The 23,775-nt window shown below is 36.5% G+C and overlaps 1 protein-coding gene across 1 annotated transcript in view; it reads left to right on the top strand.

Moving 5' to 3' along the window:
• ALMS1 (ALMS1 centrosome and basal body associated protein) overlaps positions 1-23,775 on the top strand; it is a 215,606-nt gene that overhangs the window by 146,472 nt on the left and 45,359 nt on the right. Inside the window, exons 15-17 of the mRNA XM_035700716.2 lie at positions 2,536-2,706; positions 5,033-5,167; positions 8,293-8,463. Coding sequence (XP_035556609.1) covers positions 2,536-2,706; positions 5,033-5,167; positions 8,293-8,463 — 477 coding nt within the window. The remainder of the gene's footprint in view (positions 1-2,535; positions 2,707-5,032; positions 5,168-8,292; positions 8,464-23,775) is intronic.

Below are 23,775 nucleotides of genomic sequence, written 5' to 3'. Positions count from 1 at the left end.
ACCTTCCAGGGTAATTTCAACCCTATATGTTTTTTCATCTTATATACTGACTTTAAACTCTAGATTCCATTTAAAATTTATCTTGAATTGAATGGGAAAAAAAACAGATATGTAACTATCTACATTGCAATCACAGTATTCATCCCAAAGCATCTAAAACCAAGGTTTGGTTGTTTGGGGTTTTTTCATAAGGTGACAAAAGCTTTCAGTTCATGGTCATTTTTTCTTCAGCCAAGAAGGACTAAAGCTTTTACTGTGTTCCTGGCAGATACTATACTAGATGTTACATTTACGGAAATAAACAAGATCCTAAAGATTATGGAGTATGTGGAATGTTGTTACAGATAATAAATAAATAGACCACAAATAAGTACATAATTACAAATGATAAGTGTTAAGAAAATAAAGTAGAACGGAGTGAGAATAATAAGAGTACCCATTTTTTTTTTGAGGAGCTCCGAAAGGCCTTTCTAAGAAATAACTTTAGAGATGAGGTCTATAGGATAGAGATGGGCTAGGTAGCAAAGATTAGAGGATGACAGAATGGGCAAAGCTCCTGAAAACAGAAAAGAGCTTGATACATTTCACAGATGAAAAGGCAATGTGATTAGAGCACAATGGTCTGATATTGTTAGATCCAAGATCATGCAGTGTTTTTGTAAACCATACTAAAACATTTGAATTTTATTCCTGTAGGCAACTGTGGTTTCCTTTACATTTGTAAAATGTATCTGCCAGCTAGATGGAAAACCACTTCATAGCTGGGAAGGCAGGGAGCCAAGATGGGAACTCTAGAAGTAGAAGCAAGGACACTAGTTAGTTAATAAGCTATTGACCGTAAACAGAGGTGTACACAATTAAGGTTGTAGCAAGAGTGCCACATAGAAGGTGGCAATATTAACATTTTATAAACGTATACTGTTTTTTTATGAAAATACGTAGGTGAGCATGAAGGTTCCAGATATCCAGTTAGAATTCTAGATCAATGTTAGCTCTCTTCTTGCCCCAAACAAAAATCTATACTTATACATTCTGCAGCTGCATGTGGCTACACTGTCTTTCAGTTGCCTTTCAGCTCCACTGACTTGATTCTCTCGTTCATCCACCCCTGCTCTCAGGGGTTTATTGTTTGACACCTGACTACGAACCTGACACAGTCACCTATCTTGGAGAACAAAGGGTGGCGGTGAAGAGTTTGCATGTGTTTGCTGCTAGTGGTGTGTGTTCTCTGGTATCGAAGTATTTGTGAGGAACGATCCCCATGTATAATTGTTATGTTGTACCGTAATATATAATATCGGGGTTTTTTTTTTTAATTAAGAAGGGGACATATTTTTTCTGTTTTCTTCAAAAGATACTGTAAGAGATAGCTATGTCCTGAATGCTAGAATCCAGAACTCAAAAGAAAGGTCAGCTAAAGAAACATATATGTTGGCCAGTATGTAGATAGTGTTCCGTCCATTGGTAATTGATGAGTTCACCCAGGAAGAAAAAGGAGTTCTGACTCCCTGAAGAACTCTAGCATTTGGCAATTTGGTAGAAGAAGGGTCTTAAGGATTTGCCAGAGAGATGGGGAGTGAATAAGAAAAAGTGATGTCACAAAAGCTGAGAAAAAGCCCAATTTAATCTATCTATGCATATGACCCAACAGGCTTAGTAGGATCCTTGCAATCTGTCCTTAAAAATCCTTCATGACTTACTTATATTTGCACTATATTGATGAGACTAATATGCAGATCTATTGCTGTATATATTTTAGGTGCTCAGAAATGTTCTTTACTTCTTTTATATGGCATGGATAAACTTCTCTTACCAGTGGACATAGGAATATTGAAATGTATTTTAAAAGAAAATAAAATTACTTTCAAATCTTGTAGTTCTTTATCACGTAAGACTTTCAGTGTTTTGTATCTTGTATTGTCAGATAATCTTCCTAAAACATAGCTGATTATATTTTCCCTTTACTTAAAAATTTTTAATGTTGCATTTCATATACAATAAAATTTGTACTCTTTAACTTGGGATCCCATGGTCTGCTGATGGTCTGCTGAATTTTGTCCCAAATAGTTATTTTTTAATATTGCCTACTGCTTTCTTTAATGTATTCTATGATCTGGCCTGACTGCAAAGTGACCACTATTCTTATATACTCTTTGCTTCCCTGCCTCCTTGTCTTTGCTCATGCTTCACTGCTGCCTAAAATGTCTTTCTTCTTTCCTTGGCATATTTCAGAAAGCCTGCTTATTTTCCACATGACAGTCTATATTTTCCTCTCTGAACTAGAAATTGTCTCTCTTCTGAACTGATACTCTCCTTGATCTATCCTCTGTCACGTGCTTCTCTACTATGTACTGTTGCAGTTTATTGTACATGTCTGACAGCCTCAACCTGACTGACATCGCCTCCTGATTACACTATGACACTCCTATTGCAGTACCTTTTTAATAGAAGTGGTTTAAGAGGTAAACTTTTTGTCTTTCTTCAACTTCATGTCTATATTTGTGTTAATTGGACTACTTTCCCACCCTTCCGCAGGATCCAATGATGCCATTGCTCCAGATTTCCCAGCAGAAGTGCTAGGCACAAGGAATGATGACCTCACAGTCCCTGCTAACATTAAACATAAAGAGGGGATCTACAGTAAGAGGGTGGTGCCTAAGGCATCCTTGTTAGTAGGACGAAAAACCCCTCAGAAAGATAATGCAGGTAACTGAATTGGCTTTGTATATTTTGTGGCCTTTTTCCTTTGACCCAAATGAGAATATTGTCCAGCCTTTATCTTTTTTCTGGTGTTAGACAAACTTTTTTCTGTTAGCTGTGTTATTGGTTATCAACAAGAAGGTAAAATATTTACAAAATCTTTTAAAACACTTCACAGAATTTTTTTTTTTTTTTAGGATTTTATTTATTTATTTGACAGAGAGAGAAAGCCACAGAGCACAGGGAGAGGGAACAGCAGCAGGGAGAACAATAGAGGGAGAGAGAGAAGCAGGCTCCCCACCAAGCAGGGAGCCTGATCCGAGGTTTGATTCCAGGACCCTGGGACTACAATCCTGGCCAAAGGCAGATGCTTAACTGAGCCACCCATGCACCCGACAGATTTCTTGAAACTATAAACTTTATTTTCACTCTGGGAAATAAAATATACTGCAACTTTTGAAGTGAAATAGTATCCAATCAGGAATGTTTTAGAAACTGAAATTCATAGAAAATCTTGATTAAATTTGCTTCATGAATTCATCTGATGGTGCAAACTACTGTTTTCATATATTGGATTCTGCAGGAACATATATGGCTCACATGGTGTTTTAAATTTTCTTAACATTTTGCTGCCAACATTTAAAAATAAGATGTTGAAAAAAAAAAATAAGATGTTGGACTTCCTTGAAAAATCAGAATATCTGGTTGCACTCAGCTTGCATTCCTCCATGGCAGTAACCACCTGCCCCTGTCACATGGTTGATCTGTGCAGAGAGGATGTACATTCTTGTGTTTGCTTCAAGTTCCCACACTTCTCAGCCATTCTGCTTCATTCATCTACCTTATCTGTCCGGTCACTGTGGGTATTTGAGTTTTCAACCTTATCCCCAGATATAGGCCCTACTGCATTATAAAAGCTTTTAATCTTTAGAGACCCACTTGACTTTTTTCCTCAGCATCCCTGCATTGTACTTCTTTAGTTGGTACATGGTTGCATTTATTAAATAGAGACTCCAGTGGCCACTGAAAATTCTACATGTATAACTGCCTGTGTTGCTTTATTCCATTTAGGGTTTTTATTCCTGTGCATAGCTATTAGCTAAATAGGTGCTGCTGATCCTAGGGCAGTTTTTAAACATGGATAATTCTGTGTTCTAGTTTGGGTACATATTGTTGATTTAATGCATGCAATAAGGCAAAAAAATTCAGAAACGTCCTTGAGATTGATAAAGTCTAAATTCAGCATAAGGGTTGCTACTAAAATGACAAAATGGCATCTGACACTTTATACAGGAAATTGTATCTGTAATGCTTTATTTCTTAAGCCCTCTGGTTGACACACTATGTTATATCTTTAGTAATCTCTACTGCTTTTCTGATTTCTTTGTTGAAAAATATTTATATTTAGCAATGAGATGAATCTCTTGAACCCATTGTAAAAAGATATGACCATTATTAACTGTTATCCTAGTTGTTTTATTGGTGATTTTTAATATATTTAGTTACATTATTTTACACTTGAATTTTCTCATATAATAAGAAAAAAAAGGGCTGATTTTAAAAGACCAGTAAAGGGCGCCTGGGTAGCTCAGTCAGTGAAGTGTCTGACTTTGGCTTGGGTCATGATCCTAGGGTCCTGGGATAGAGCTTGGCATTGGATTCCTTGCTCAGCTGGGAGCCTGCTTCTCACTCTCGCTCTGGCTACCAGTCCCCCTACTTGTGCTCTCTCTCTCTGTCAAATAAATAAAATCTTAAAAAAAAAAAAAAAACAAACCCAACGAGATAGATAAATCTCTAGCAAGTATGACCAAGAAAAATAGAAAGTAGAAAGTGTTAGACAATTTTAAAAGGACATAATTTCAGGAGGTTTTTAAAAATCATAAGACTATTATATATAAAATCTATGTGGTACAGATGCTTTCCTAGGATTATATAAAATATCAAATTGGCTCAATAAATGACAAAAACTTTGAATAAACCGAAGAACTCAAAGGAGTTGTTCAAATCCACTTTCGCCCTTTGAAAAAGATAACTGATTTTTTTAAAGTATTGTGTCAAGCCAGTAAAGAACAAATTTCATTTAAAATGACATTTTATTTAAACCATCATTGTACACAGAAGAATATGAAAAGCTTTCCAATTCATGTTGTAAACCCACCATAACTGTCACAGCTTAAAAGCTGTGGTGGGGCCTAAAAAATGCTTTCTTTCCTTAACATAAAAAGAAGTTTGGGGGTTTGTTTGGACCATGTTTTTTGAGGTAAAGGTTAGTTGCCTATTGTGTAGGTTGTCTTCTCCTTCTCTGTGGAATTACATGATGCCGTTATTCCAGATGCCCAAGTTCAGGTTTCCATCACTGACGATGAGAACCTCTCAGACAAAAACCAGAAAAAGGAAATCTACACTAAAAAGGCAGTGACTAAGGCTGCCCAACCTGAAGAAGAATCTTTGCAGAAAGCCTCTAAAGGTAACTGAACTGGACTATCTGTGTATTTTTTTTCTGGCTTTCTAAAATGAGTATAAACAGAAAAGTATTCTCTGTTCTTTACTATCTTCAACCTTTGTCTTGCTCATATGAGAAATAGAATATAGTTGTAATTTTATTGGTGTGGATTGGCAGGTAAAATTAACATGTTTAAAGCTCTTTAAGACATTTCTGGAGAACTTTGTGATTATGATACACAAGTTAATCTCATTGCCAGAAATTCACATAACAGACTTTCCTGATTAAAAAAAAAAAAAAAAAAAACTTATAAAATTTACTTAAGTACCTATGTAGTTAACTTCAATGGGATTATGCTGATTAAAAATGCCTATAATAGCATGTTAAAGTTAGGATTTGTTTTGGCTCTGAGAGATGAAAACAAAAACAAAATAACATTGGCTTAAAGAAGACAGGAAATTATTTCTCTTTTTGTAAAAATCCAGATGTGGACTACAGCGTATCAAGGAACAAAGCTCTTTCTCTCCTGTTGCTCTAACATTTTTAGCCTCCATTCTCATGCAGTCGCCATCAGGCCTGTATTCCAGCCAACAGAAAGGAAGACTGGGAAAGAAAAAAGTATATTCCAAAAGTTACATGTACCATTCCCCTTCCACTGTATTGGACAGTCTTAGTCACACGTCAACACCAACCTGTGATATAATCTCTATTCTGGTAACCATATGCCCAATGAAGTCAAGGTTCTTTCTTTTCTTTTTTTTTTTATACAGAAAAAATACAGAATCTTCATTTTTCACATGTAAAAGAAAGAATCTGTTCATTCTGACAGCTTTAACAGGCTTGGCCACCCAGTGGGTTATACACACTCTTAGGAAGGGTATTGGAGTGAAGTGGTCACTTTCCCCTATCAGACCCCGGCTTCATTTTCCACAAGGATGCCTTATTCAGAACAGCTTGTGGGGTGGCTGCAATTGAATCTCACCTCCAGACTATGAAACCAGCATTGTTAGCACAAGTTTTATGGCTTCTTTCATTTTGGAATGTCATGTTTACTGAAGTGAAACTTTTCAAGTAGGAAGGCCAAAGTACTGCCTGCTCAGTAAAACAAAACAAAACAAAAACCACTCTGTAGTGCTCTAGATTGCAGGCAGACAGTCAGTAGTAAGATAAGTGTCAGTAGCCTGTTCCTGACAGATTATACAGCAGCTGTGGCTCAGAGATTTCTCTCCGTGCAAGATTTTTTTTTTAAGAATTTATTATTTTTTTCAAATCATCTCTATACCCAGTGTGCCGCTGGGACTTGCAACCCTGAGATCAAGAGTCACTTGCTCTACTGACTGAGCCAGCCAGGCACCCCACCCTATAAGGTTCAAAATATTGAAAGATTCAAAGTTTGGCAGCTAGTTGGCTTTGATAAGTTTGCTATGATCTAGGGGTATTTGGGCACTTCTTTGAGAATCAGCCTTTAGCTAGGGTTATGCTTCAGCTGTCTTGAAAAGAAGTCCCTGTCTCCCTCTCATACAAAGTCAAGGAATAGAAATACAACCCAGGGTAATTTTTATACATCTCTTGGTAAGTGCTTACCTCAAAAGGAGGCTTCCCAACTAGAAATTTATGGCAAAGAACCCCAAGGCTCCAGAGCATCTCAGCACACATTCAGCCTTTAATCATCTCAGGGGGCAAATAATCCAGAGTGCTACAGTAGGTAGTTTGGGAAGATGAGGACGTATACCAACTACCCAAAATCTGTAATCTTAAACTCTCTAGTTGACTCAAGGAACAGGTTCACTGGCTCAATGTCTCCATGGATAACTCTCTTTTAATGAAAGTAAGACAAGGCATTTGCCAGTCCTATGACATAAGAGTAGCAGTCTTCTCGTCAAAATGAGAGTTTGTGAAGTTCTCCATAGACAGGTCCAAGGGGTGCATATTCTAGAATTAAGTAAACTGGTAGCATCATAGTAGTAACCATACAGACTGAAAATATTTGAATATTTAAGGTGGGATTGGGTTTCTACTTCTCTTCTCAGCTAATGTTTACCTCTTACTTTCTCCAGTTGAGCCTTAAGTAATATTTTAAGAGCCAGGATAAACTTGCTTTGTTTTTCTCTCCCCAAATAAACATTATCAAAATTTCTTTTACCCAGCAGCCAAAATCTTTTACCCAAAATCTTCCAAAGCCCATTGTTTTTTTAATTCTTCATTTCTCTGTTTGATACCAGTTCCTTTTCAGAACTTCTTCTAAAGGATGATGGCTAAGGCTGCTCTTTGGGGTATTATTCAGTGATCTAGGGACACTGGTTGCCTACCATTACCTCTGCTTCAGATTCTGAACCAATTAATGGCTGGAAACAAGATTTTGTGCTCATGAAGGGAGGCATTTGAAGGACACAAGATCTCCTCGATCTGTCCACTCTATTGTCAGGGTTTTATTTTAGAAGCTAGAATAAGGGATTTCAGAGGACAGCTGGTAGTCTCTGACACAATTGTAAATAGAAACATTTTGGAGTATAATTAGCCACTTCTCTTTTTTTGTGTATTGCTTTTTTTCACAAGTTATGTTGTATTCTGGGCAACACTTCAAAATTTTACCCCCCTTTTTGCTGTTACTAAATGAATGTTCTAGAAACAGACTATGTTAATCTCATAATCAGAAAGTTTTCATTACCCTTAAGAATAAATTCTGAACTCTTTTAGCACAGTCTTTCCAAATAATAAAATCAGCTCCCAAACAGCTTTTTAGGCACCTCTTTTCCTTATATATTCTTTACTCAAATAAACCATATATTTGCTCTGTTACTTAGATGTTCAGTTGCTTTCCTGTCTTGTTTTCTTATATAGTTATCTTTGCCTAAATTGCCTTTCTCTTTGTCTCACTGTGTATCCCAGCTTAGCTAACTTCTAACATCCAGATCAGTTGTTTCTTTACCCTAGAGTTCTTTCATGATCCTCCTAACTAGAAGTAGTTTCTCCCTTTTTTGAGTACATAATCTGTCTTTCTCTTATGCTGTAATTCTTTTATTTTCTATACCATCGTTATCTTCAATACCAGTTACAGTGCCTTCTTACATATTAGATGCTTGAGAGGTTTTTAAAAATATTTTTTGTCAACCTTCTATCTGGATACTGTGTTAATTTACCCCTCTTAGGTTCCAGCGATGCTGCTGCTGCAGAGCACTCAGCTCGACTACAAGACATAAAGCTTGAAAGTCTGCCAGACACTAAAGCCATTAAACAGAAAGAGGAGATCCTTAATAAGAGGACATTTCCTAAGGAAGCCTGGAAAGAAGATAAGGAATCCTTGCAGATAGATATTGCAGGTAATGGGATTGGGGTGTAAGGGGAAGGAGAGAAGAGTTTGAGGGGGATTGGGGTGTCGGGGGAAAGGAAGAAGAGTATGAGGGGGGAGTGACAGAGAATAAGAGAGAGACAGGGCCTGTGTGTGTGTGTGTTTCCATTTTATTTATTTATTTAAAGATTTATTTATTTGAGAGAGAGAGAGAGAATGGGAGCAGGGGGAGGGGCAGAGGGAGAAGGAGAGAGAAACCTCAAGCAGATTCTCTGCTGAGAATGGAGTCCAATGTGGGATTCAATTTAAGGACTGAGATCCTTAAATGCTGAGATCATGACCTGAGCTGAAATCTAGAGTCAGGTGCGCAACTGACTGAGCCACACAGGCACCCCTCATTTTATTCTGATAATAACATTGCCTCACAATTTAGAGTTTCACTCCTCCTCCTCCTCCTCCTCTTCTTCCTCTTCTTCTTCTCCTTCTCCTTCTTCTTCTGTATCACTTCATTATGTAAAATAATTGTTACTTCTGGGGAAAGGTATTATAAATTTAGAAATAGAATTACAAATAAATACTTCAGGGCAGCTCCCGTGGCTCAGCAGTTTAGCGCTGCCTTCAGCCCAGGGCGTGATCCTGGAGACCCGGGATCCGGTCCCATGTCAGGCTCCCTGTATGGAGCCTCCTCCCTCTGCCTGTGTCTTTGCCTCTCTCTCTCTCTCTCTCTCTCTCTCTCTCTCTCTCCTTTCTGTGTATTCTCATGAATAAATAAAATCTTAAAAAAAAAATAAATACTTCAGGCTGGCAGTAATAGAAGTATCATGTTTCAGTACAGAAACAGGGGAAAACCTAAAATTTGAAGGCATTCCAGAAGACTGTAATAAAGACAGAGCCACAATACAAACATTTAAAAAATTATAGTAAAAGAGTCGAGATTAGATCTGTTTATGTTTACCCATGGCCCCCTATTTCTAACATGAAAGAACATATAGAACATAAGTCATTACTACCTAGCTGTCAAACTTTACCACTTAGAGGAAGATAAAATATACCCAGATAAGGAAAGAAAGGAGTCAAGGCATTAATCTATCCATATTGTATTTCGAAAATAGTCCAGATGCAGTTACTCACATCAAGATTAATAGATGAGATAACATATAAATGATTTTCCACAGGGTGCCAAGACTACACAGTGGGGAAAGTAGAGTCTCTTCAACAAATGGTGTTAGAAAACTGGATATCCACATGAAAGGAATGAAGTCGAACCCTTACTTTTTACCATATATAAAACTTAACTCAAAAATGGATCAAAGATCCAAATATAAGAGCTAAATCTAAAACTCTTAGAAGGAAACAAGGGAAAAGTTTCATGACATTGGATTTGGCAAGGATTTCTTGGATATGACACCAAAAGCATAGGCAACAAAAGCAAAAATAAATCAATTATATTACTCAGAATTAAAAACTGCATTAAAGGGGCAGCCCCGGTGGCCCAGTGGTTTAGCACCATCTTCGGCCTGGGGTGTGATCCTGGAGACCCGGGATCAAGTCCTGCATCGGGCTCCCTGCATGGAGCCTGCTTCTCCCTCTGCCTGTGTCTCTGCCTCGCTCTCTCTCTGTCATGAATAAATAAATAAAATCTTAAAAAAAAAAAAAAAGCTGCATTAAAGGACACAACAGGGTGAAAAGGTAATGATAATTGGTTAATATCCAGACCATATATGGAACTTCCATAATTCAGCAGCAAAGAAACCCAGTTTAAAAATGGGCAAAGGAAAAAAAAAAAAAAGAAAAAAAATGGGCAAAGGACTTGAATAGACAGTTCTCCTAAGAAGATATATGAATAGCCAACAAGCATATGAAAAGATGCTTGAAATCACTAATCATCAGAGAAAGGCAAATCACAAACCATAATGAGATACCACTTCACACTAATTGGGATATGAACAAAAAGAATAGAAAGTAACAATTGTCCCAATGATGCAGAGAAACTGGAACCCTTGTGCACTGTTGGTATGAATATAAAATGTTGTAGCCATTATGGAAAATAGTATTCAGATTCCTCAAAGAATTACAAATAGAATTACCATGATTCAGCAATCCCAGTTCTGGGTATATATCCAAAATAATTCAAGGCAGTATCTTAGAGAGATCTCCATTCTCATGTTCATCACAGCATTATTTACACTTAATCCAATTCCGGAAACAGCCCGTATGTCCATCAACAGATGAATGGTTAAAGAAAATGTGGTACATACATCCAAAGAATATTATGTAACCTTGAAAATGAAGACAATCCTGTCACATGCTGCAATATAGATAAGCTCAAGGACATTGTGCTAAGTGAAATAAGCCAACACAAAAGGACAATACTGTATATCTCACTTATATGAAGTATCTAAAGTAGTTAGAATTATAGAAATGTAGAAAATTATTTGCCCATGGTTGGTAGAGAGGAGGCAAGAAGAATTGGTGTTTAGTTGATATGGAGTGTTAATATTGCAATATGAAGATGTTCTAGAGATCTATTGCACAACAATGTGAATATACTTAACACTACTGAATTGTATACTTAAAAATGGTTAAGATGGCAAATGTTATGTATGTATTTTTTACCACAATAAAAGAAATGTATAAGATGGAAAAACAGAATTACAACTCTGCAGTGGGTAGTGTAGGAGACATAACTTGGAAAAGAAAAGTAGAACTATAATCTGTAAAAGCATATTCTAGAAGACACGAAATTTTTTCCTACATGTTATACACTATAAATAATTATAGAAAATGTGAAATGTGTTAAAGTTTAGATAGTAGGGCAACCCTGGTGGCCCAGCGGTTTAGCACCGTCTTCAGCCGGGGTGTGATCCTGGAGATCCGGGATCAAGTCCCAGGTCAGGCTCCCTGCATGGAGCCTGCTTCTCCCTCTGCCTGTGTCTCTGCCTCTCTCTCTCTCTCTCCCTGTGTCTGTCATGAATAAATAATAAATAAATAATCTTTTTTAAAAAAGTTTAGATAATAAGAGGTAAGAAGATTTAGGGGATCAGAGAACAAATTGAAGGAAAAGAATTGTAAAAAGAAAAAGGAGGGGCAGCCCAGGTGGCTCACCGGTTTAGCACCACCTTCGGTCCAGGACCTGATCCTGGAGACCCGGGATGGAGTTCCCACGTCGGGCTCCCTGCATGGAGCCTGCTTCTCCCTCTGCCTGTGTCTCTGCCTCTCTCTTTCTCTCTGTGTCTCTCATGAATAAATAAATAAAATCTTAATAAAAAAGAAAATAAAAAGGAGATGGAGGCTATTAGAAAAAATAATTTGGGGATCCCTGGGTGACTCAGCGGTTTAGTGCCTACCTTTGGCCCAGGGTGAGATCCTGGAGACCCGGGATCAAGTCCCACATCAGGCTCCCTACATGGAGCCTGCTTCTCCCTCTGCCTGTGTCTCTGCCTCTCTCTTTCTCTCTGTGTCTTTCATGAATGAATATATAAATAAAATCTTTAAAAAATAATAATAATTTGACGAATGACTGGAAATCTAGCACAATGATATCTGTTAGTGTCTCCAAAGAAGATAACAAAAATAATAAGATATACAAGGAAAACTGAACCTACAATTTAAAAGGACAAACTTAGGGATGCCGGAGTGTCTGAGCAGTTGAGCATCTGCCTTTGGCTCAGGACGTGATCCCAGAGTCCTGGGATCAAGTCCCACATCGGGCTCCCCACGGGGAGTCTGCTTCTCCCTCTGCCTGTGTTTTGACGCTCTCTCTGTGTCTCTCATGAATAAAAAATAAAATCTTTTAAAAAATAAAAATTTTAAAAATAATAAAAAGATATACCTAGTCCTAGAGAAAAATTTATATGGTAATAATCAACACCAAGACATATGTTGGTAATAGTAGTGAACGTCAAAGAAAAAGGGTACATTGTACAGGCATCCACACAGAAAAAGCAAGGCAAAAAGACAAAAAGAAAAATTAGCAAGGAGACAGGCAGAAGAAAGGCAGGCTGAAAGATGTATAAGTGAACTATTATCATCTTTAAAAATAAATCAAGAAATACATGGTAAGTTACAGTATATAAGATTATAAAAGTTATTTCTAAAACTATAAAACATTAAAATATTTAGAAAAATGGAGTAACAAGAGAGTAAAGGAAGGAGAAAAGAAAAAAGTAAATTTGTAAAAGAAGAAAAAATACCTAAAATAGAGAATGGAGAGCATGTAAGACAACATAAACATTGGAGTGCCTGGGTGGCTCAGTCAGTTGGTTAAACTCCAGCCTTTGATCTCAGCTGAATTCTTGATCTCACAGTTCTGAGTTTAAGCCCCACATTGGATTCTGCTCTGGGGGTGGAGCCTATTAGAAGAAAACAAAACAAAAAGAGTATATATATTTATGGGATAAATTCATCTATTAAAATAATCTCAGATTAGGTTAAAAAACAGACTTGGTTCCATGCTATATAGCAAACACATTAAAAACAAAATGACTCAGAATGGTTGAAAATAAAAGGAAAACTATAGACATCTCAAAGAGAAATTTGGAAACATGATATTAATATAGACAACACCCAAAGTGTTGGAATCAAGGAGGAATATTTTTAAACTGATTTGCAATCCATAATGAGGCTACACTACATATATCTTTAACCATGAAATAGCATAAAAATATGTATAAAATGAAAAGGTGCTTAAGAAGGGAGAGGGAACTTTGCTTGGGGGTAGAGGAATTCGGATCAGACCATAAACTAACAAAACTCCAGAGAATCTTCAAGGAGAAATGGACAATACAGAGTAAGAGAGAGGTTGAATACACATGCTATGTCATGAGAGATCATAGAAATGAAATTTTTTATAAAAAGCATAGTTAAAAGTACATCTGAGAATAATGCAAATAATGAGGTTCATCTAATAGATATGTATAAATGTATGCTTTAAAAAAATATATTTTTTGGGATCCCTGGGTGGCGCAGCGGTTTAGCGCCTGCCTTTGGCCCAGGGCGTGATCCTAGAGACCGGGGATCGAATCCCACATCGGGCGCCCAGTGCATGGAGCCTGCTTCTCCCTCTGCCTGTGCCTCTGCCTCTCTCTCTCTCTCTCTCTCTCTCTCTCTCTCTCTCTCTGTGTGTGACTATATAAATAAATAAATAAATTTTAAAAAATAAAAAAATATATCTTTTAAGATTTTATTTATTTATTCACAAGAGACAGAGAGAGGAAGAGACACAGGCAGAGGGAGAAGCAGGGTCCAAGCAGGGAGCCCGATGTGGGATTCGATCCTGGATCCCAGGATCACGCCCTGAGCGAAAGGCAGATGCTCAACCTCTGAGCCACTCAGGCATCCCAAAAAAATCTTTAAATAAAACTTTTGAGGGGGATCCCTGGGTGGCGCAGCGGTTTGGCGCCTGCCTTTGGCCCAGGGCGTGATCCTGGAGACCCGGGATCGAATCCCACGTCGGGCTCCTGGTGCATGGAGCCTGCTTCTCCCTCTGCCTGTGTCTCTGCCTCTCTCTCTCTCTCTGTGTGACTATCATAAATAAATAAAAATTTAAGAAAAATTTAAAAACTTTTGTAATGCCTATAGAACATTCTTAAAGAGCTTTACTGATATATAGTGCACATACTATACAATTCACTTATTTCAAGTGTACAATTCAATGGTTTTTACCCTATTCATAGGTATATACAACCATCAACACTTTTGATTTTAGAATGTTTTCATCACCTCAAGTACAAACCCTGTAACCTTAGCTATCACCTTTCTACCCCCTCATTAATCCCCACTGACCTACTTTGTCTCTATACATTTCTCTTTCTGGACCTTAAATAATTAATTACATGGAATCATATAAAATGTGGACTTTTTAAAAAAATTTTTATTTATTTATGATAGTCACACAGAGAGAGAGATAGAGGCAGAGACACAGGCAGAGGGAGAAGCAGACTCCATGCACCGGGAGCCCAACGTGGATTCGATCCCGGGTCTCCAGGACCGCGCCCTGGGCCAAAGGCAGGCGCTAAACCGCTGCGCTACCCAGGGATCCCCTAAAATGTGGACTTTTGTGACTGACTTCTATTAACTCAGCATGATGTTTTCAGGTTCATATAAGATTTAACGTGTATCAATACTTTATTCATTTTAATGGCTGAATAATATTCCATTGTATGTATATGCTACATTTTGTCTATCCATTTGCCCATTAATGGACATTTGGGTGGTTTTTACCTTTTGGCTATTATGAATAATGCTTCTATATAAATATTCATATACAAGTTTTTATGTAGACATATGTTTTCATTTGTATATACCTAGGAGTTGAATTGCTGGGTTATGTGATAACTTTAAATTTCATCATTTAAAGAACTCTCAGACTGTTTGCCAAGGTGCTGCATTATTTCACATTTCCCACTAGCAGTGTATGAGAATTCTAGTTTCTCAACAACCTTGATAACATTTCTTATTATCTGACTTCTAAAAAATTTCTTTTTACTTTTAAGAAAAAAATTATTAATTTATTTGAGAGAGAGAGAGAGCACCTGAGCACATGGGGAGGGGGGGCAGAGGGATAGGGAGAGAGAATCTCATGCTGAGTGTGGAGCCAGACTCAAGACCTCATCCCATGTCCCTGAGATCGAGACCTGAGCTGAAACCAAGAGTTGAATGCTTACCCAACTGTGCCACCCAGGGGCCCCCTGACTTTTTGATTGTACCTATTCTAGTGGGTATCAACTGGTATATCATTTTGCTGTTGATTTGTATTTCCTTCATGACTAATGATGTTGAACATCTTTTGCTTATTGGTCAGTTATACATCTTCCTTTGAGAAATATCTATTCAGAACCTATTCAGATTTTAATTTGTGTTATTTCTCTTTTTATTGAGTTCTAAGTGTTATTTGTATAAAAAGATACATTTTTCTGTCAAAGTTGATTTTCAAACGTGTGGGTTGTCTTTTCACTTTCTTAATGATATCCTTTAAAGTGGAAAAGTTTTTAATTTTAATGAAGTCTATCTCTTTTTTTTTCTTTTGTTGCTCATGTTCTTGGTGTCATGCCTAACATCTTTTGCCGAATCCAGGGTCATGAAGATTTATCCCTGTGTTTTCTTCTAAAAGCTTTACAGTTTTAGTTTTACTTTTAGGTCTTTGATCCATTTTGAGTTAATTTTTGTATATGGTGCAGGGTAAGGGTCTAATTTAATTCTTTCCCATGTGGTTATCCAGTTGTTTCAGCACCATTTATTAAAAAGAATTCTTTCTTCATTAAATGGGCTTGGCACCCTTACAAATATCAGTTGACAATAGATGAATGATTTATTTCTGGGCTCTCAATTCTGTTCCATTGATCTATATGTCTATCCCTATGTCAGTGCCACACAGTCTTGATAAAAAGCTTTGTAGTAAGATTTGAAATTAGGAAGTATGAGTCTTCCAACATTGTCTTATTTTTCAGAATTATGTTGGCTATTTTGTTCCTTTAAAATTCTGTAAGAATTTTGGAAGCAGCTTGGCAGTTTCTACAGGGGTATCAACTAGGATTCTGGTAGGGATTGTATTGAATCTGTGATCATTTTGGGAATTGTTGCCTTTTAAACAATGTTAAGTCTTCCAATCCATAAACATGGATGTTTTCCATTTATATAGATCCTTAATTTCTTTCCATAATGTTTCATAGTTTTCAGAATAGAAGTTTTTTGTACTCCTTTTGTTAAGTTTCTTCCTAAGTAATTTTGTTTGATGCTGTTGTGAATGGAATGGTTTTCTTAATTTGTTTTTTTGTTAACTGCAGGTGTATAACAATATAATTGACTTATAAATATTTACCTTTTATCCTGCAACCATGGTGAACTCATTTTAATAGTTCACATATAAATGTTTTATGTAGGGGAAGCCTAGGTAGCTCAGCGGTTTAGCGCCACCTTCAGCCCAGGGCGTGATCCTGAAGACCCAATATCAAGTCCCATGTCAAGCTCCCTGCATGGGAGAACCTCTGCCTGTGTCTGTCTGTCTCTCTCCCTCCCTCTCTCTCTCTCTCTTTCTCTCTCTGTGTCTCTCATGAATAAATAAATAAAATCTTAATAAATAAATAAATGTTTTATGTATTCTTTAGGGCTTTCTAGATATAAGATCTTGTCACCTGCAAATGTAGTTTTACTTCTTCCTCTGCAGTCTGCATGCCTTTCTTTTTTTTTTTTTTTTTTTTTTTTTTTTTTTAGATTACCTTGGCTAGCACCTCCAGTACCATGTTGAATAGCAGTGGCAAGAGTGGACATTCTAGTATGTTCCTGTATAGGGAACAGACATTCTGTCTTTAAACATGAGTATGGTTTTAGCTGTGGGTTTTTCATAGATGCCTTTATCAAATTGAGAAAGTTCCCCTCTGTTCTTCGTTTGTTGAGTATTTTTATCAAGAAAGAGATCAGGGCGGAGAGGGTTGGATTTTGCTAAATGTTTTTTCTGTGTCTTTTGAGATGATCAAGTGAGTTTTGTGTTTTATTCTTTTGATTGATTTCTGGATATTGAACCAACCTTGTATTTGTGGGATAAATCTCACTTGACAAAAGTGTATAATATTTTTTATATGTTGCTAGATTTTAGTTTGCTGGTGTTTTGTTGAGGCTTTTTGTGTTCAAATTCATGAGAGATATCAGTCTATAGTTTTCTTGTGATGTCTTTGTTGGGTTTTATTATAATGGTAACACTGGACTCATAAAATGAATTGGGAAATGTTCCCTTTATGTTTTGGAAAAACTTGTGAAAAATTAGTTTTAATTCTTTAAATGTTTGGTAGAATTCAAGGGTGAAACTGTCTGTGCCTGGACTTTCCTTTGTAGGTAAGAAAATTACTACAGTAATTTCAATTTGGTTTCATTTTTTTTTCCTTTTTTTATTCTCTATTTCATTAGTTTCCACTCTGATTTTTATTATTTCCTTCCATTTGCTTTAGTTTTAGTTTGCTTTTTTTCTAATGCTTAAGGTAGAAGCTTAGAGTTTTTTTTACTTGAGATCTTTCTGCTTTCTTGTTATAGGCATTTTACAACCATAAATTTCCTCTTAAGATTTAGCTGTATCTGGGACACCTGGGTGGCTCAGTGGTTGAGCGCCTGCCTTCCGCCCAAGGGCATGATCCTGGAGTCCTGGGATTGAGTCCCACATCAGGCTCCCTGCATAGAGCTTGCTTCTCTCTGTGTGTGTCTCTCATGAACAAATAAATATTAAAAAAAAAAAGATTTAGCTGTATCTGGGGTGCCTGGGTGGCTCAGTCAATTAAGTGTCTGACTCTTGGTTTCTTCTCAGATCAATGATCTAGGGGTCATGGGATTGAGCCCTGCAGGTTGTACTTAGTCTGTTACACCCACACTCACCCCCGTGCATGCATGTGTCCTCTCTGTAAACAAATTAATAAATCTTAAAAAAAAGAAAAAAGATTTAGCTGTAATCTCTTAAGTCCATTGTCATTTATTTAAAGGATTTTCTGATTTTTCCTATATTTTCTTCTTCTTTAACCCAGAGGTTATTTTGGAAAGTTTTGTTCCCAAATCTTTTTCTCCTATTGATTTCAAATTCCATTCTCTTACGGTTGGAGAACATACTTTGTATTATTCCTATCCTTTTAAATTTATTGAGGTTTGTTTTATGGCCTAGCAAGTGGTCTGTCCTGGCAATATTCCATAGGCATTTTAGAGGAATGTGCATTTTGCTGTTGTTAGATAGAATGGTCTATGGGTGAGTATTAGATCTAATTGGTTTATAGGGTTGTTCCAGTCTTCTATTCCTTGTTACTCTTCTGTCTAGTTGTTTTGTCCATTATTGAAAATGGAGTATGAAAAATGGAGCATTGTGGTCTCCAACTTTTTTTGTTGAATTATCTTTCTCCTTTCTATCAGTTTTTACTTCCTGTATTTCAGCGCCCAGTTATCAGGTAGATATGTTTATAATCCTTACATTTCCTCATGGATGATCTATTTTATTATGAAATATCCCCCTTTATCTCTAATAAAATTTTTATTTTAAAATATCTTTTAAAATATTTTTAAAATATTTTTCTGATATTCTGATACTAGTATAGCCATTTCAGCTTTTTCATGGTTGCTGTTTGTATGATATGTTTTCCATCCATACATTTTCAATCTGTTTGTATCTTTATATCTAAAATATGTCTCTTGTGATAGCTTATAGTTGGATTATGTTTTTGTTTAAAAACCTGTAACAATTTCTGCCTTTTTATTGAATTGTTTAATCCATTCACATTTGTTATTATTGAAATAGTTGGATTTACATCTGCCATTTTACTTTTTGTTTTCTATATATCTATTCCTGGCAAGATGGTGGATTAGCTATCCTGAAAAGCTCCTTTGAAAATAACTAGAATGCTAGATAAAAATATCAAAACTATCTTCTTTTTTTAAAGAATTTTTTTTTAATTTTTACTTTATTTTATGATAGTCACACAGAGAGAGAGAGAGAGAGGCAGAGACACAGGCAGAGGGAGAAGCAGGCTCCATGCACCGGGAGCCCGACGTGGGATTCGATCCCGGGTGTCCAGGATCACGCCCTGGGCCAAAGGCAGGCGCCAAACCGCTGCGCCACCCAGGGATCCCCTCAAAACTATCTTCTAACACTTAACAGGGTTGACATGACAGTTAAGCATCTTAAGATCCCAAAGATAGAATGAAAACAGGAACCCCCCCTAGAGATAATTAAGCATTAAAGCAGACTGTCACCCTAAGGGTTTCAGCTGAATTCTGTAGATCTGGGGGTGGGGGTGGGGGGCTAATTCTACATGAAGTTGGGAGCAAAATAAGAACTTAGGGCACACCCATAGTGAAAAAGTCCTGCCTGAGTTTCCAGTAGGCTGCAATCTAAGTAAAAGAATAATTAAGAAATAAACACATCTGTGCAAAAGAGTAAAGCAAGGAAACTTATCTGTCTCCATCTTGGTAATGAGTTCAGGGAAAGAAGACAGTGGCAAAATCCTGAAATTTGTAACTGCATATCAACTCTCATACAGGTTTATAGTTGTGAATTTTGCATTGGTACAGTTTATTGGTGCATTGAACTACATGTGTGGGATCTCTGGGTGGCGCAGCGGTTTGGTGCCTGCCTTTGGCCCAGGGCGCGATCCTGGAGACCCGGGATCGAATCCCACGTCGGGCTCCCGGTGCATGGAGCCTGCTTCTCCATCTGCCTATGTCTCTGCCAGTCTCTCTCTCTCTCTCTCTCTCTCTCTCTCTCTCTCTGTGACTATCATATATAAATAAATTTAAAAAAAAAAAGAACTACATGTGTATCTGAATATACTTCAGCCTAGAATTTTATTTAAAATGGCCCTAGCTTTGTAGTGCCAACTCATACGCCAGACTGAAGCAGATGCACATCTCTCTAATGAAATTTCAACTAAGACCTCAAAATATTCCCCCAAATACAAAACTCATAGGGACCATGAGTAAAAAAGCATAAAGAATAAAATAAAAATGAAATGCAGAAATGAGACCCACAAAGACATGTTCAGGACTCCTTGGAAAAACAACTAACTCTATGATTGGAGCAGGAAATATAAAAGATGAGCCTGTAGCATCTTATAGTATGGAAAGTGAGGAGAAATCCTTACAGTGATGGAAGTATGTCAATGGGACACAAGAAATAAATAAAACAGCTCCCAGTGACCAAAGTTGCAGCAATTTGAGAAATATAGTGGTATTGAATTATAACCAAAGTTTGAATATCCATGAGTCCATATTGATATAAATAAATGATTGAATGAATAAATAAATAAATGGGAGCAAATAGTTCTTCTGTGCAGAATTCCAGATGTATGAGTATGTTTGGAGAGTGTAGACACTCTCACCCTTAAGCGCCAGAGCATAATTCCTTACTCTTTAAGAATGGATTGCTCATAAAAACTTCATTCCAAAAAGTTTAGCATAGGAAGGGAAAAGAGAGTAAGTTTATAGTGAAGAACCCTGACAAACATGACCTCAGCCAGGTAGTCCATGTCAACACCAAAGTCAACATGATAAGTCATGCTGATAGTGTGTACCCTTAATTTGCAATGAAAATGGCACTTTAAAGTCTTCCTCCCTAAAACCCATAACACGAGTTTAGTCTTGAAAAAAAACGTCAAAAACCCAAATAAACAACATTCTACAAAGTATCTGATCAGTACTTCTCAAATCTGTCAGGATCATGAAAAACAAGGAAAATCTGAGGTAGTCTCACAGACCAGAATAACCTAAGGAGATACGATAACTAAATGTAATGCAGTATTCCTAGATGGGATTCTGTAACAGAAAAAGAATATTAGGTATAAACTAAGGAAATCAGAGTGTAGACTTTGGTTAATAATAATGCATCTTGGGCAGCCCTGGTGGCACAGCGGTTTAGCGCCGCCCGCAGCCCAGGGCGTGATCCTGGGGACCCCGGATCAAGTCCCACATCGGGCTCTCTGTATGGTGCCTGCTTCTCCCTCTGCCTGTGTCTCTGCCTCTCTCTCTCTCTCTCTCTCTCTCTCTGTCTCTATGAATAAATAAATAAAATCCTTAAAAATAATAATAATGCATCTTTATTGGTTCCTTAAATGTAATAAATGTACTATATTGACGTAAGGTGTTAATAATATAAAAAAACTGGGTATGAAATATAGGAAAATATTTGTACTATCTTCAGTTTTTCTAAGTCTATTCTAAATCAAAAGGTTTACTTAAAAAAAAAACTCATGTATCTATACTGATATTAAGACAGATAAGATTCACTGATTAGGTAAGAAAAGGGGAGGCTCCTCTTTATAGTTAGAAAATCTCCATACTATAACCCTTATAGTAATAACAGATTTAAGCAGGAATCATCAGTGAATGATAAAACTAGTGAGTGAAATGTATGGGGGAAAAGTTTATTTATACAGTTTATTTATATCTATTACTCCTATAGAATTGTTCAAAATGCATAACTTTAATCACAGTGAAACTCAACAGAAACTCAAATTGAAGGACATTCTACAAATAACTGGCCTGTCTTTTTCAAAAATGTAGGTGTCATGAAGGACAAAAGCTAAAGAACTATTCTAGATTAAAGAATACTAAAAAAGACATGGCAGCTAAATGTAGTCATCCTAGATTGGACTCTAGCCCAGGGGAAGAATGACTATAAAGGACAGTTTGGGGCAAATTTCTGAAATTTGAACATAAACTTCACATTAATATATTAGTGTTAAATGTGTTTGATAATTATACCATGTTATAGAGTAAGAATACCTTTCTTATTTTTAAGTTTTATTTATTCATGAGAGACACAGAGAGAGAGAGAGAGGTAGAGACATAGGCAGAGAGAGAAGTAGGCTCCTTGCATGATGCAGGGCTCAATCCAGGCATCCCAGGATCACACTCTGAGCTGAAGGCAAACGCCCAACCACTGAGCCACCTAGACGTCCCAGAGAATACCTCTTTCCCGGGTATACATATTATAGTATCCCAGGGTGAAAAGACATGATGTTTACAACTTATTCCCTGGTGGTTCAGATAAAATATTAAAATATTAATAATATATAAATGTATATTTATATATTTATGGTTGTGAATTAGCAATTGATGAATCTAAGAGAAATATATGCAAGTTCATTATACTGTTTTTGCAGCTTTTTGGTAGGATTGGAATTTATTTTTATTTTATTTTATTTTTTTATTTTTTACAAAATAAAATTCTTCTTTACCAGAATGAGTCTGAAAAAGATGTTGGAAATGGTGTAGGATTTAGCCATACAAGATATTAAAATGAACTATACAATCATAATAGTTTAAAAGGATGCTGTTGGAGCATTTCAATTTTTCAATGGAAATAAATAAATACAATGAGAATCATCTACTCTGTGCCATTTCACATCAGTTTGGAATAGATGGATAATTCAACAAATAATAAAAAATAATAAATAATAATAATAAATAATTCAGAGATGCTTAGTATTTGAGGATGTGGAGGTACAGACTTAAGTTGTAGCCCTACCTTACTCCTCTTACCAAAATTCATATATATCAGAGATTTAAGTGTATAAAAGAGAGCATGAGATCATAAAAATTCTAGATGAAGGTATGGATTATTATTACTTAATAAGGTGAGGTGACAAAATCTAAAAGTCATAAAGGCAAAGATTTGATAAATTGGTCTACATTTTTAAATTTAAGTTTCTGCATGGTAGAAAAATATCATATGCAAAATCAATTTATAAATGGAAAGTAGGAAAACAATTTTAGACTGATATTGAGAAAAGGGATCACTTCTCGGCCTTTTGGCTAACATCAAGTGTGATATTGAGAAAAGGGGGCTAGTTTTCTTAATATACAAAGAATTTTTTTAAGTCAAAGATAGTCTAAATAAAAATAAAGAACATGAAAAAAAAATAAAAAAAAATAAATAAATAAATAAATAAAAAATAAAAAAAAAATAAAGAACACGAGAAGGAATTTTATGGTAAAATAAATACAAATAGCCATTAAAGATATGAAATAATACTTATTAGCCTTTTTAATAATTGAAGAAATACACTAAATGACAGATTTTTAAAAGCCCTTTAGAATAGCACAGATGAATAAATTTGATGCTGATAAAGAGTCCTGTTGGCGTATGGGGAAATGTATAGACATTTTCATAATACTACTCTTAGAAGTGCAAATTTATGGCAAATTTTTTGAGGAGGAGGGCAGTTTGGCAATATTTAACCGTTGTGACTTTATTAAATTAACATTTGTTAAGTAGAGCTCTGGGATGTCCAGTGGCTCAACAAAAGAGCACATGGAAATTGAAATAGAGAAGTTTATTACTCACGAGTCCTAGAGGAGGTACATGGCATGCTTTGAGGGGCCACACAGGAAGGTCAAGGCAAGATGCAGGCAGTGAGAATGGTAGGACCTGGGATATGCGATGCCTTTATTGGAGTCTACAGGTGGAGTAGTTTGGGGTTCCCAGACTAAGGTTGGACTGGTCAATTCAAAATCAGAAATAACGGTATTTTAATAAGCTGGGCAGGGTTTTTACCCTAAGGAGGCATGCACATGGGAAAGGACCTGGAAGGTGGGGGAAACTTTATCACAAGAACTTTTGGGAAATCATAGAAGGAACTAAATTTACTTATGACCCTACAGGTTTGTTCTCTACAAACAACAAGGGAGGGACTAGCATTCAAGGGAGGGACTAGCATTAGTTTAAAGCCCCTGAAGGCCATTGCCCACAGAAAATGGATGCTGAGGCAGAAATATTATATAGGACCACTTTATCTAAACTCTCAACACTTACTAAAACTGAAATAAATGTTTCCTTTCCCCAGCATTTCCACTTGCAGGAGTTCTACACATAAAGTTG

This window comes from Canis lupus, chromosome 17 (genome assembly GCF_003254725.2).
Source record: "Canis lupus dingo isolate Sandy chromosome 17, ASM325472v2, whole genome shotgun sequence".
NCBI lineage: Eukaryota > Metazoa > Chordata > Mammalia > Carnivora > Canidae > Canis > Canis lupus.
Note: the sequence above shows the minus strand (reverse complement) of the source record. Positions and strands in the feature narration are given on the sequence as shown.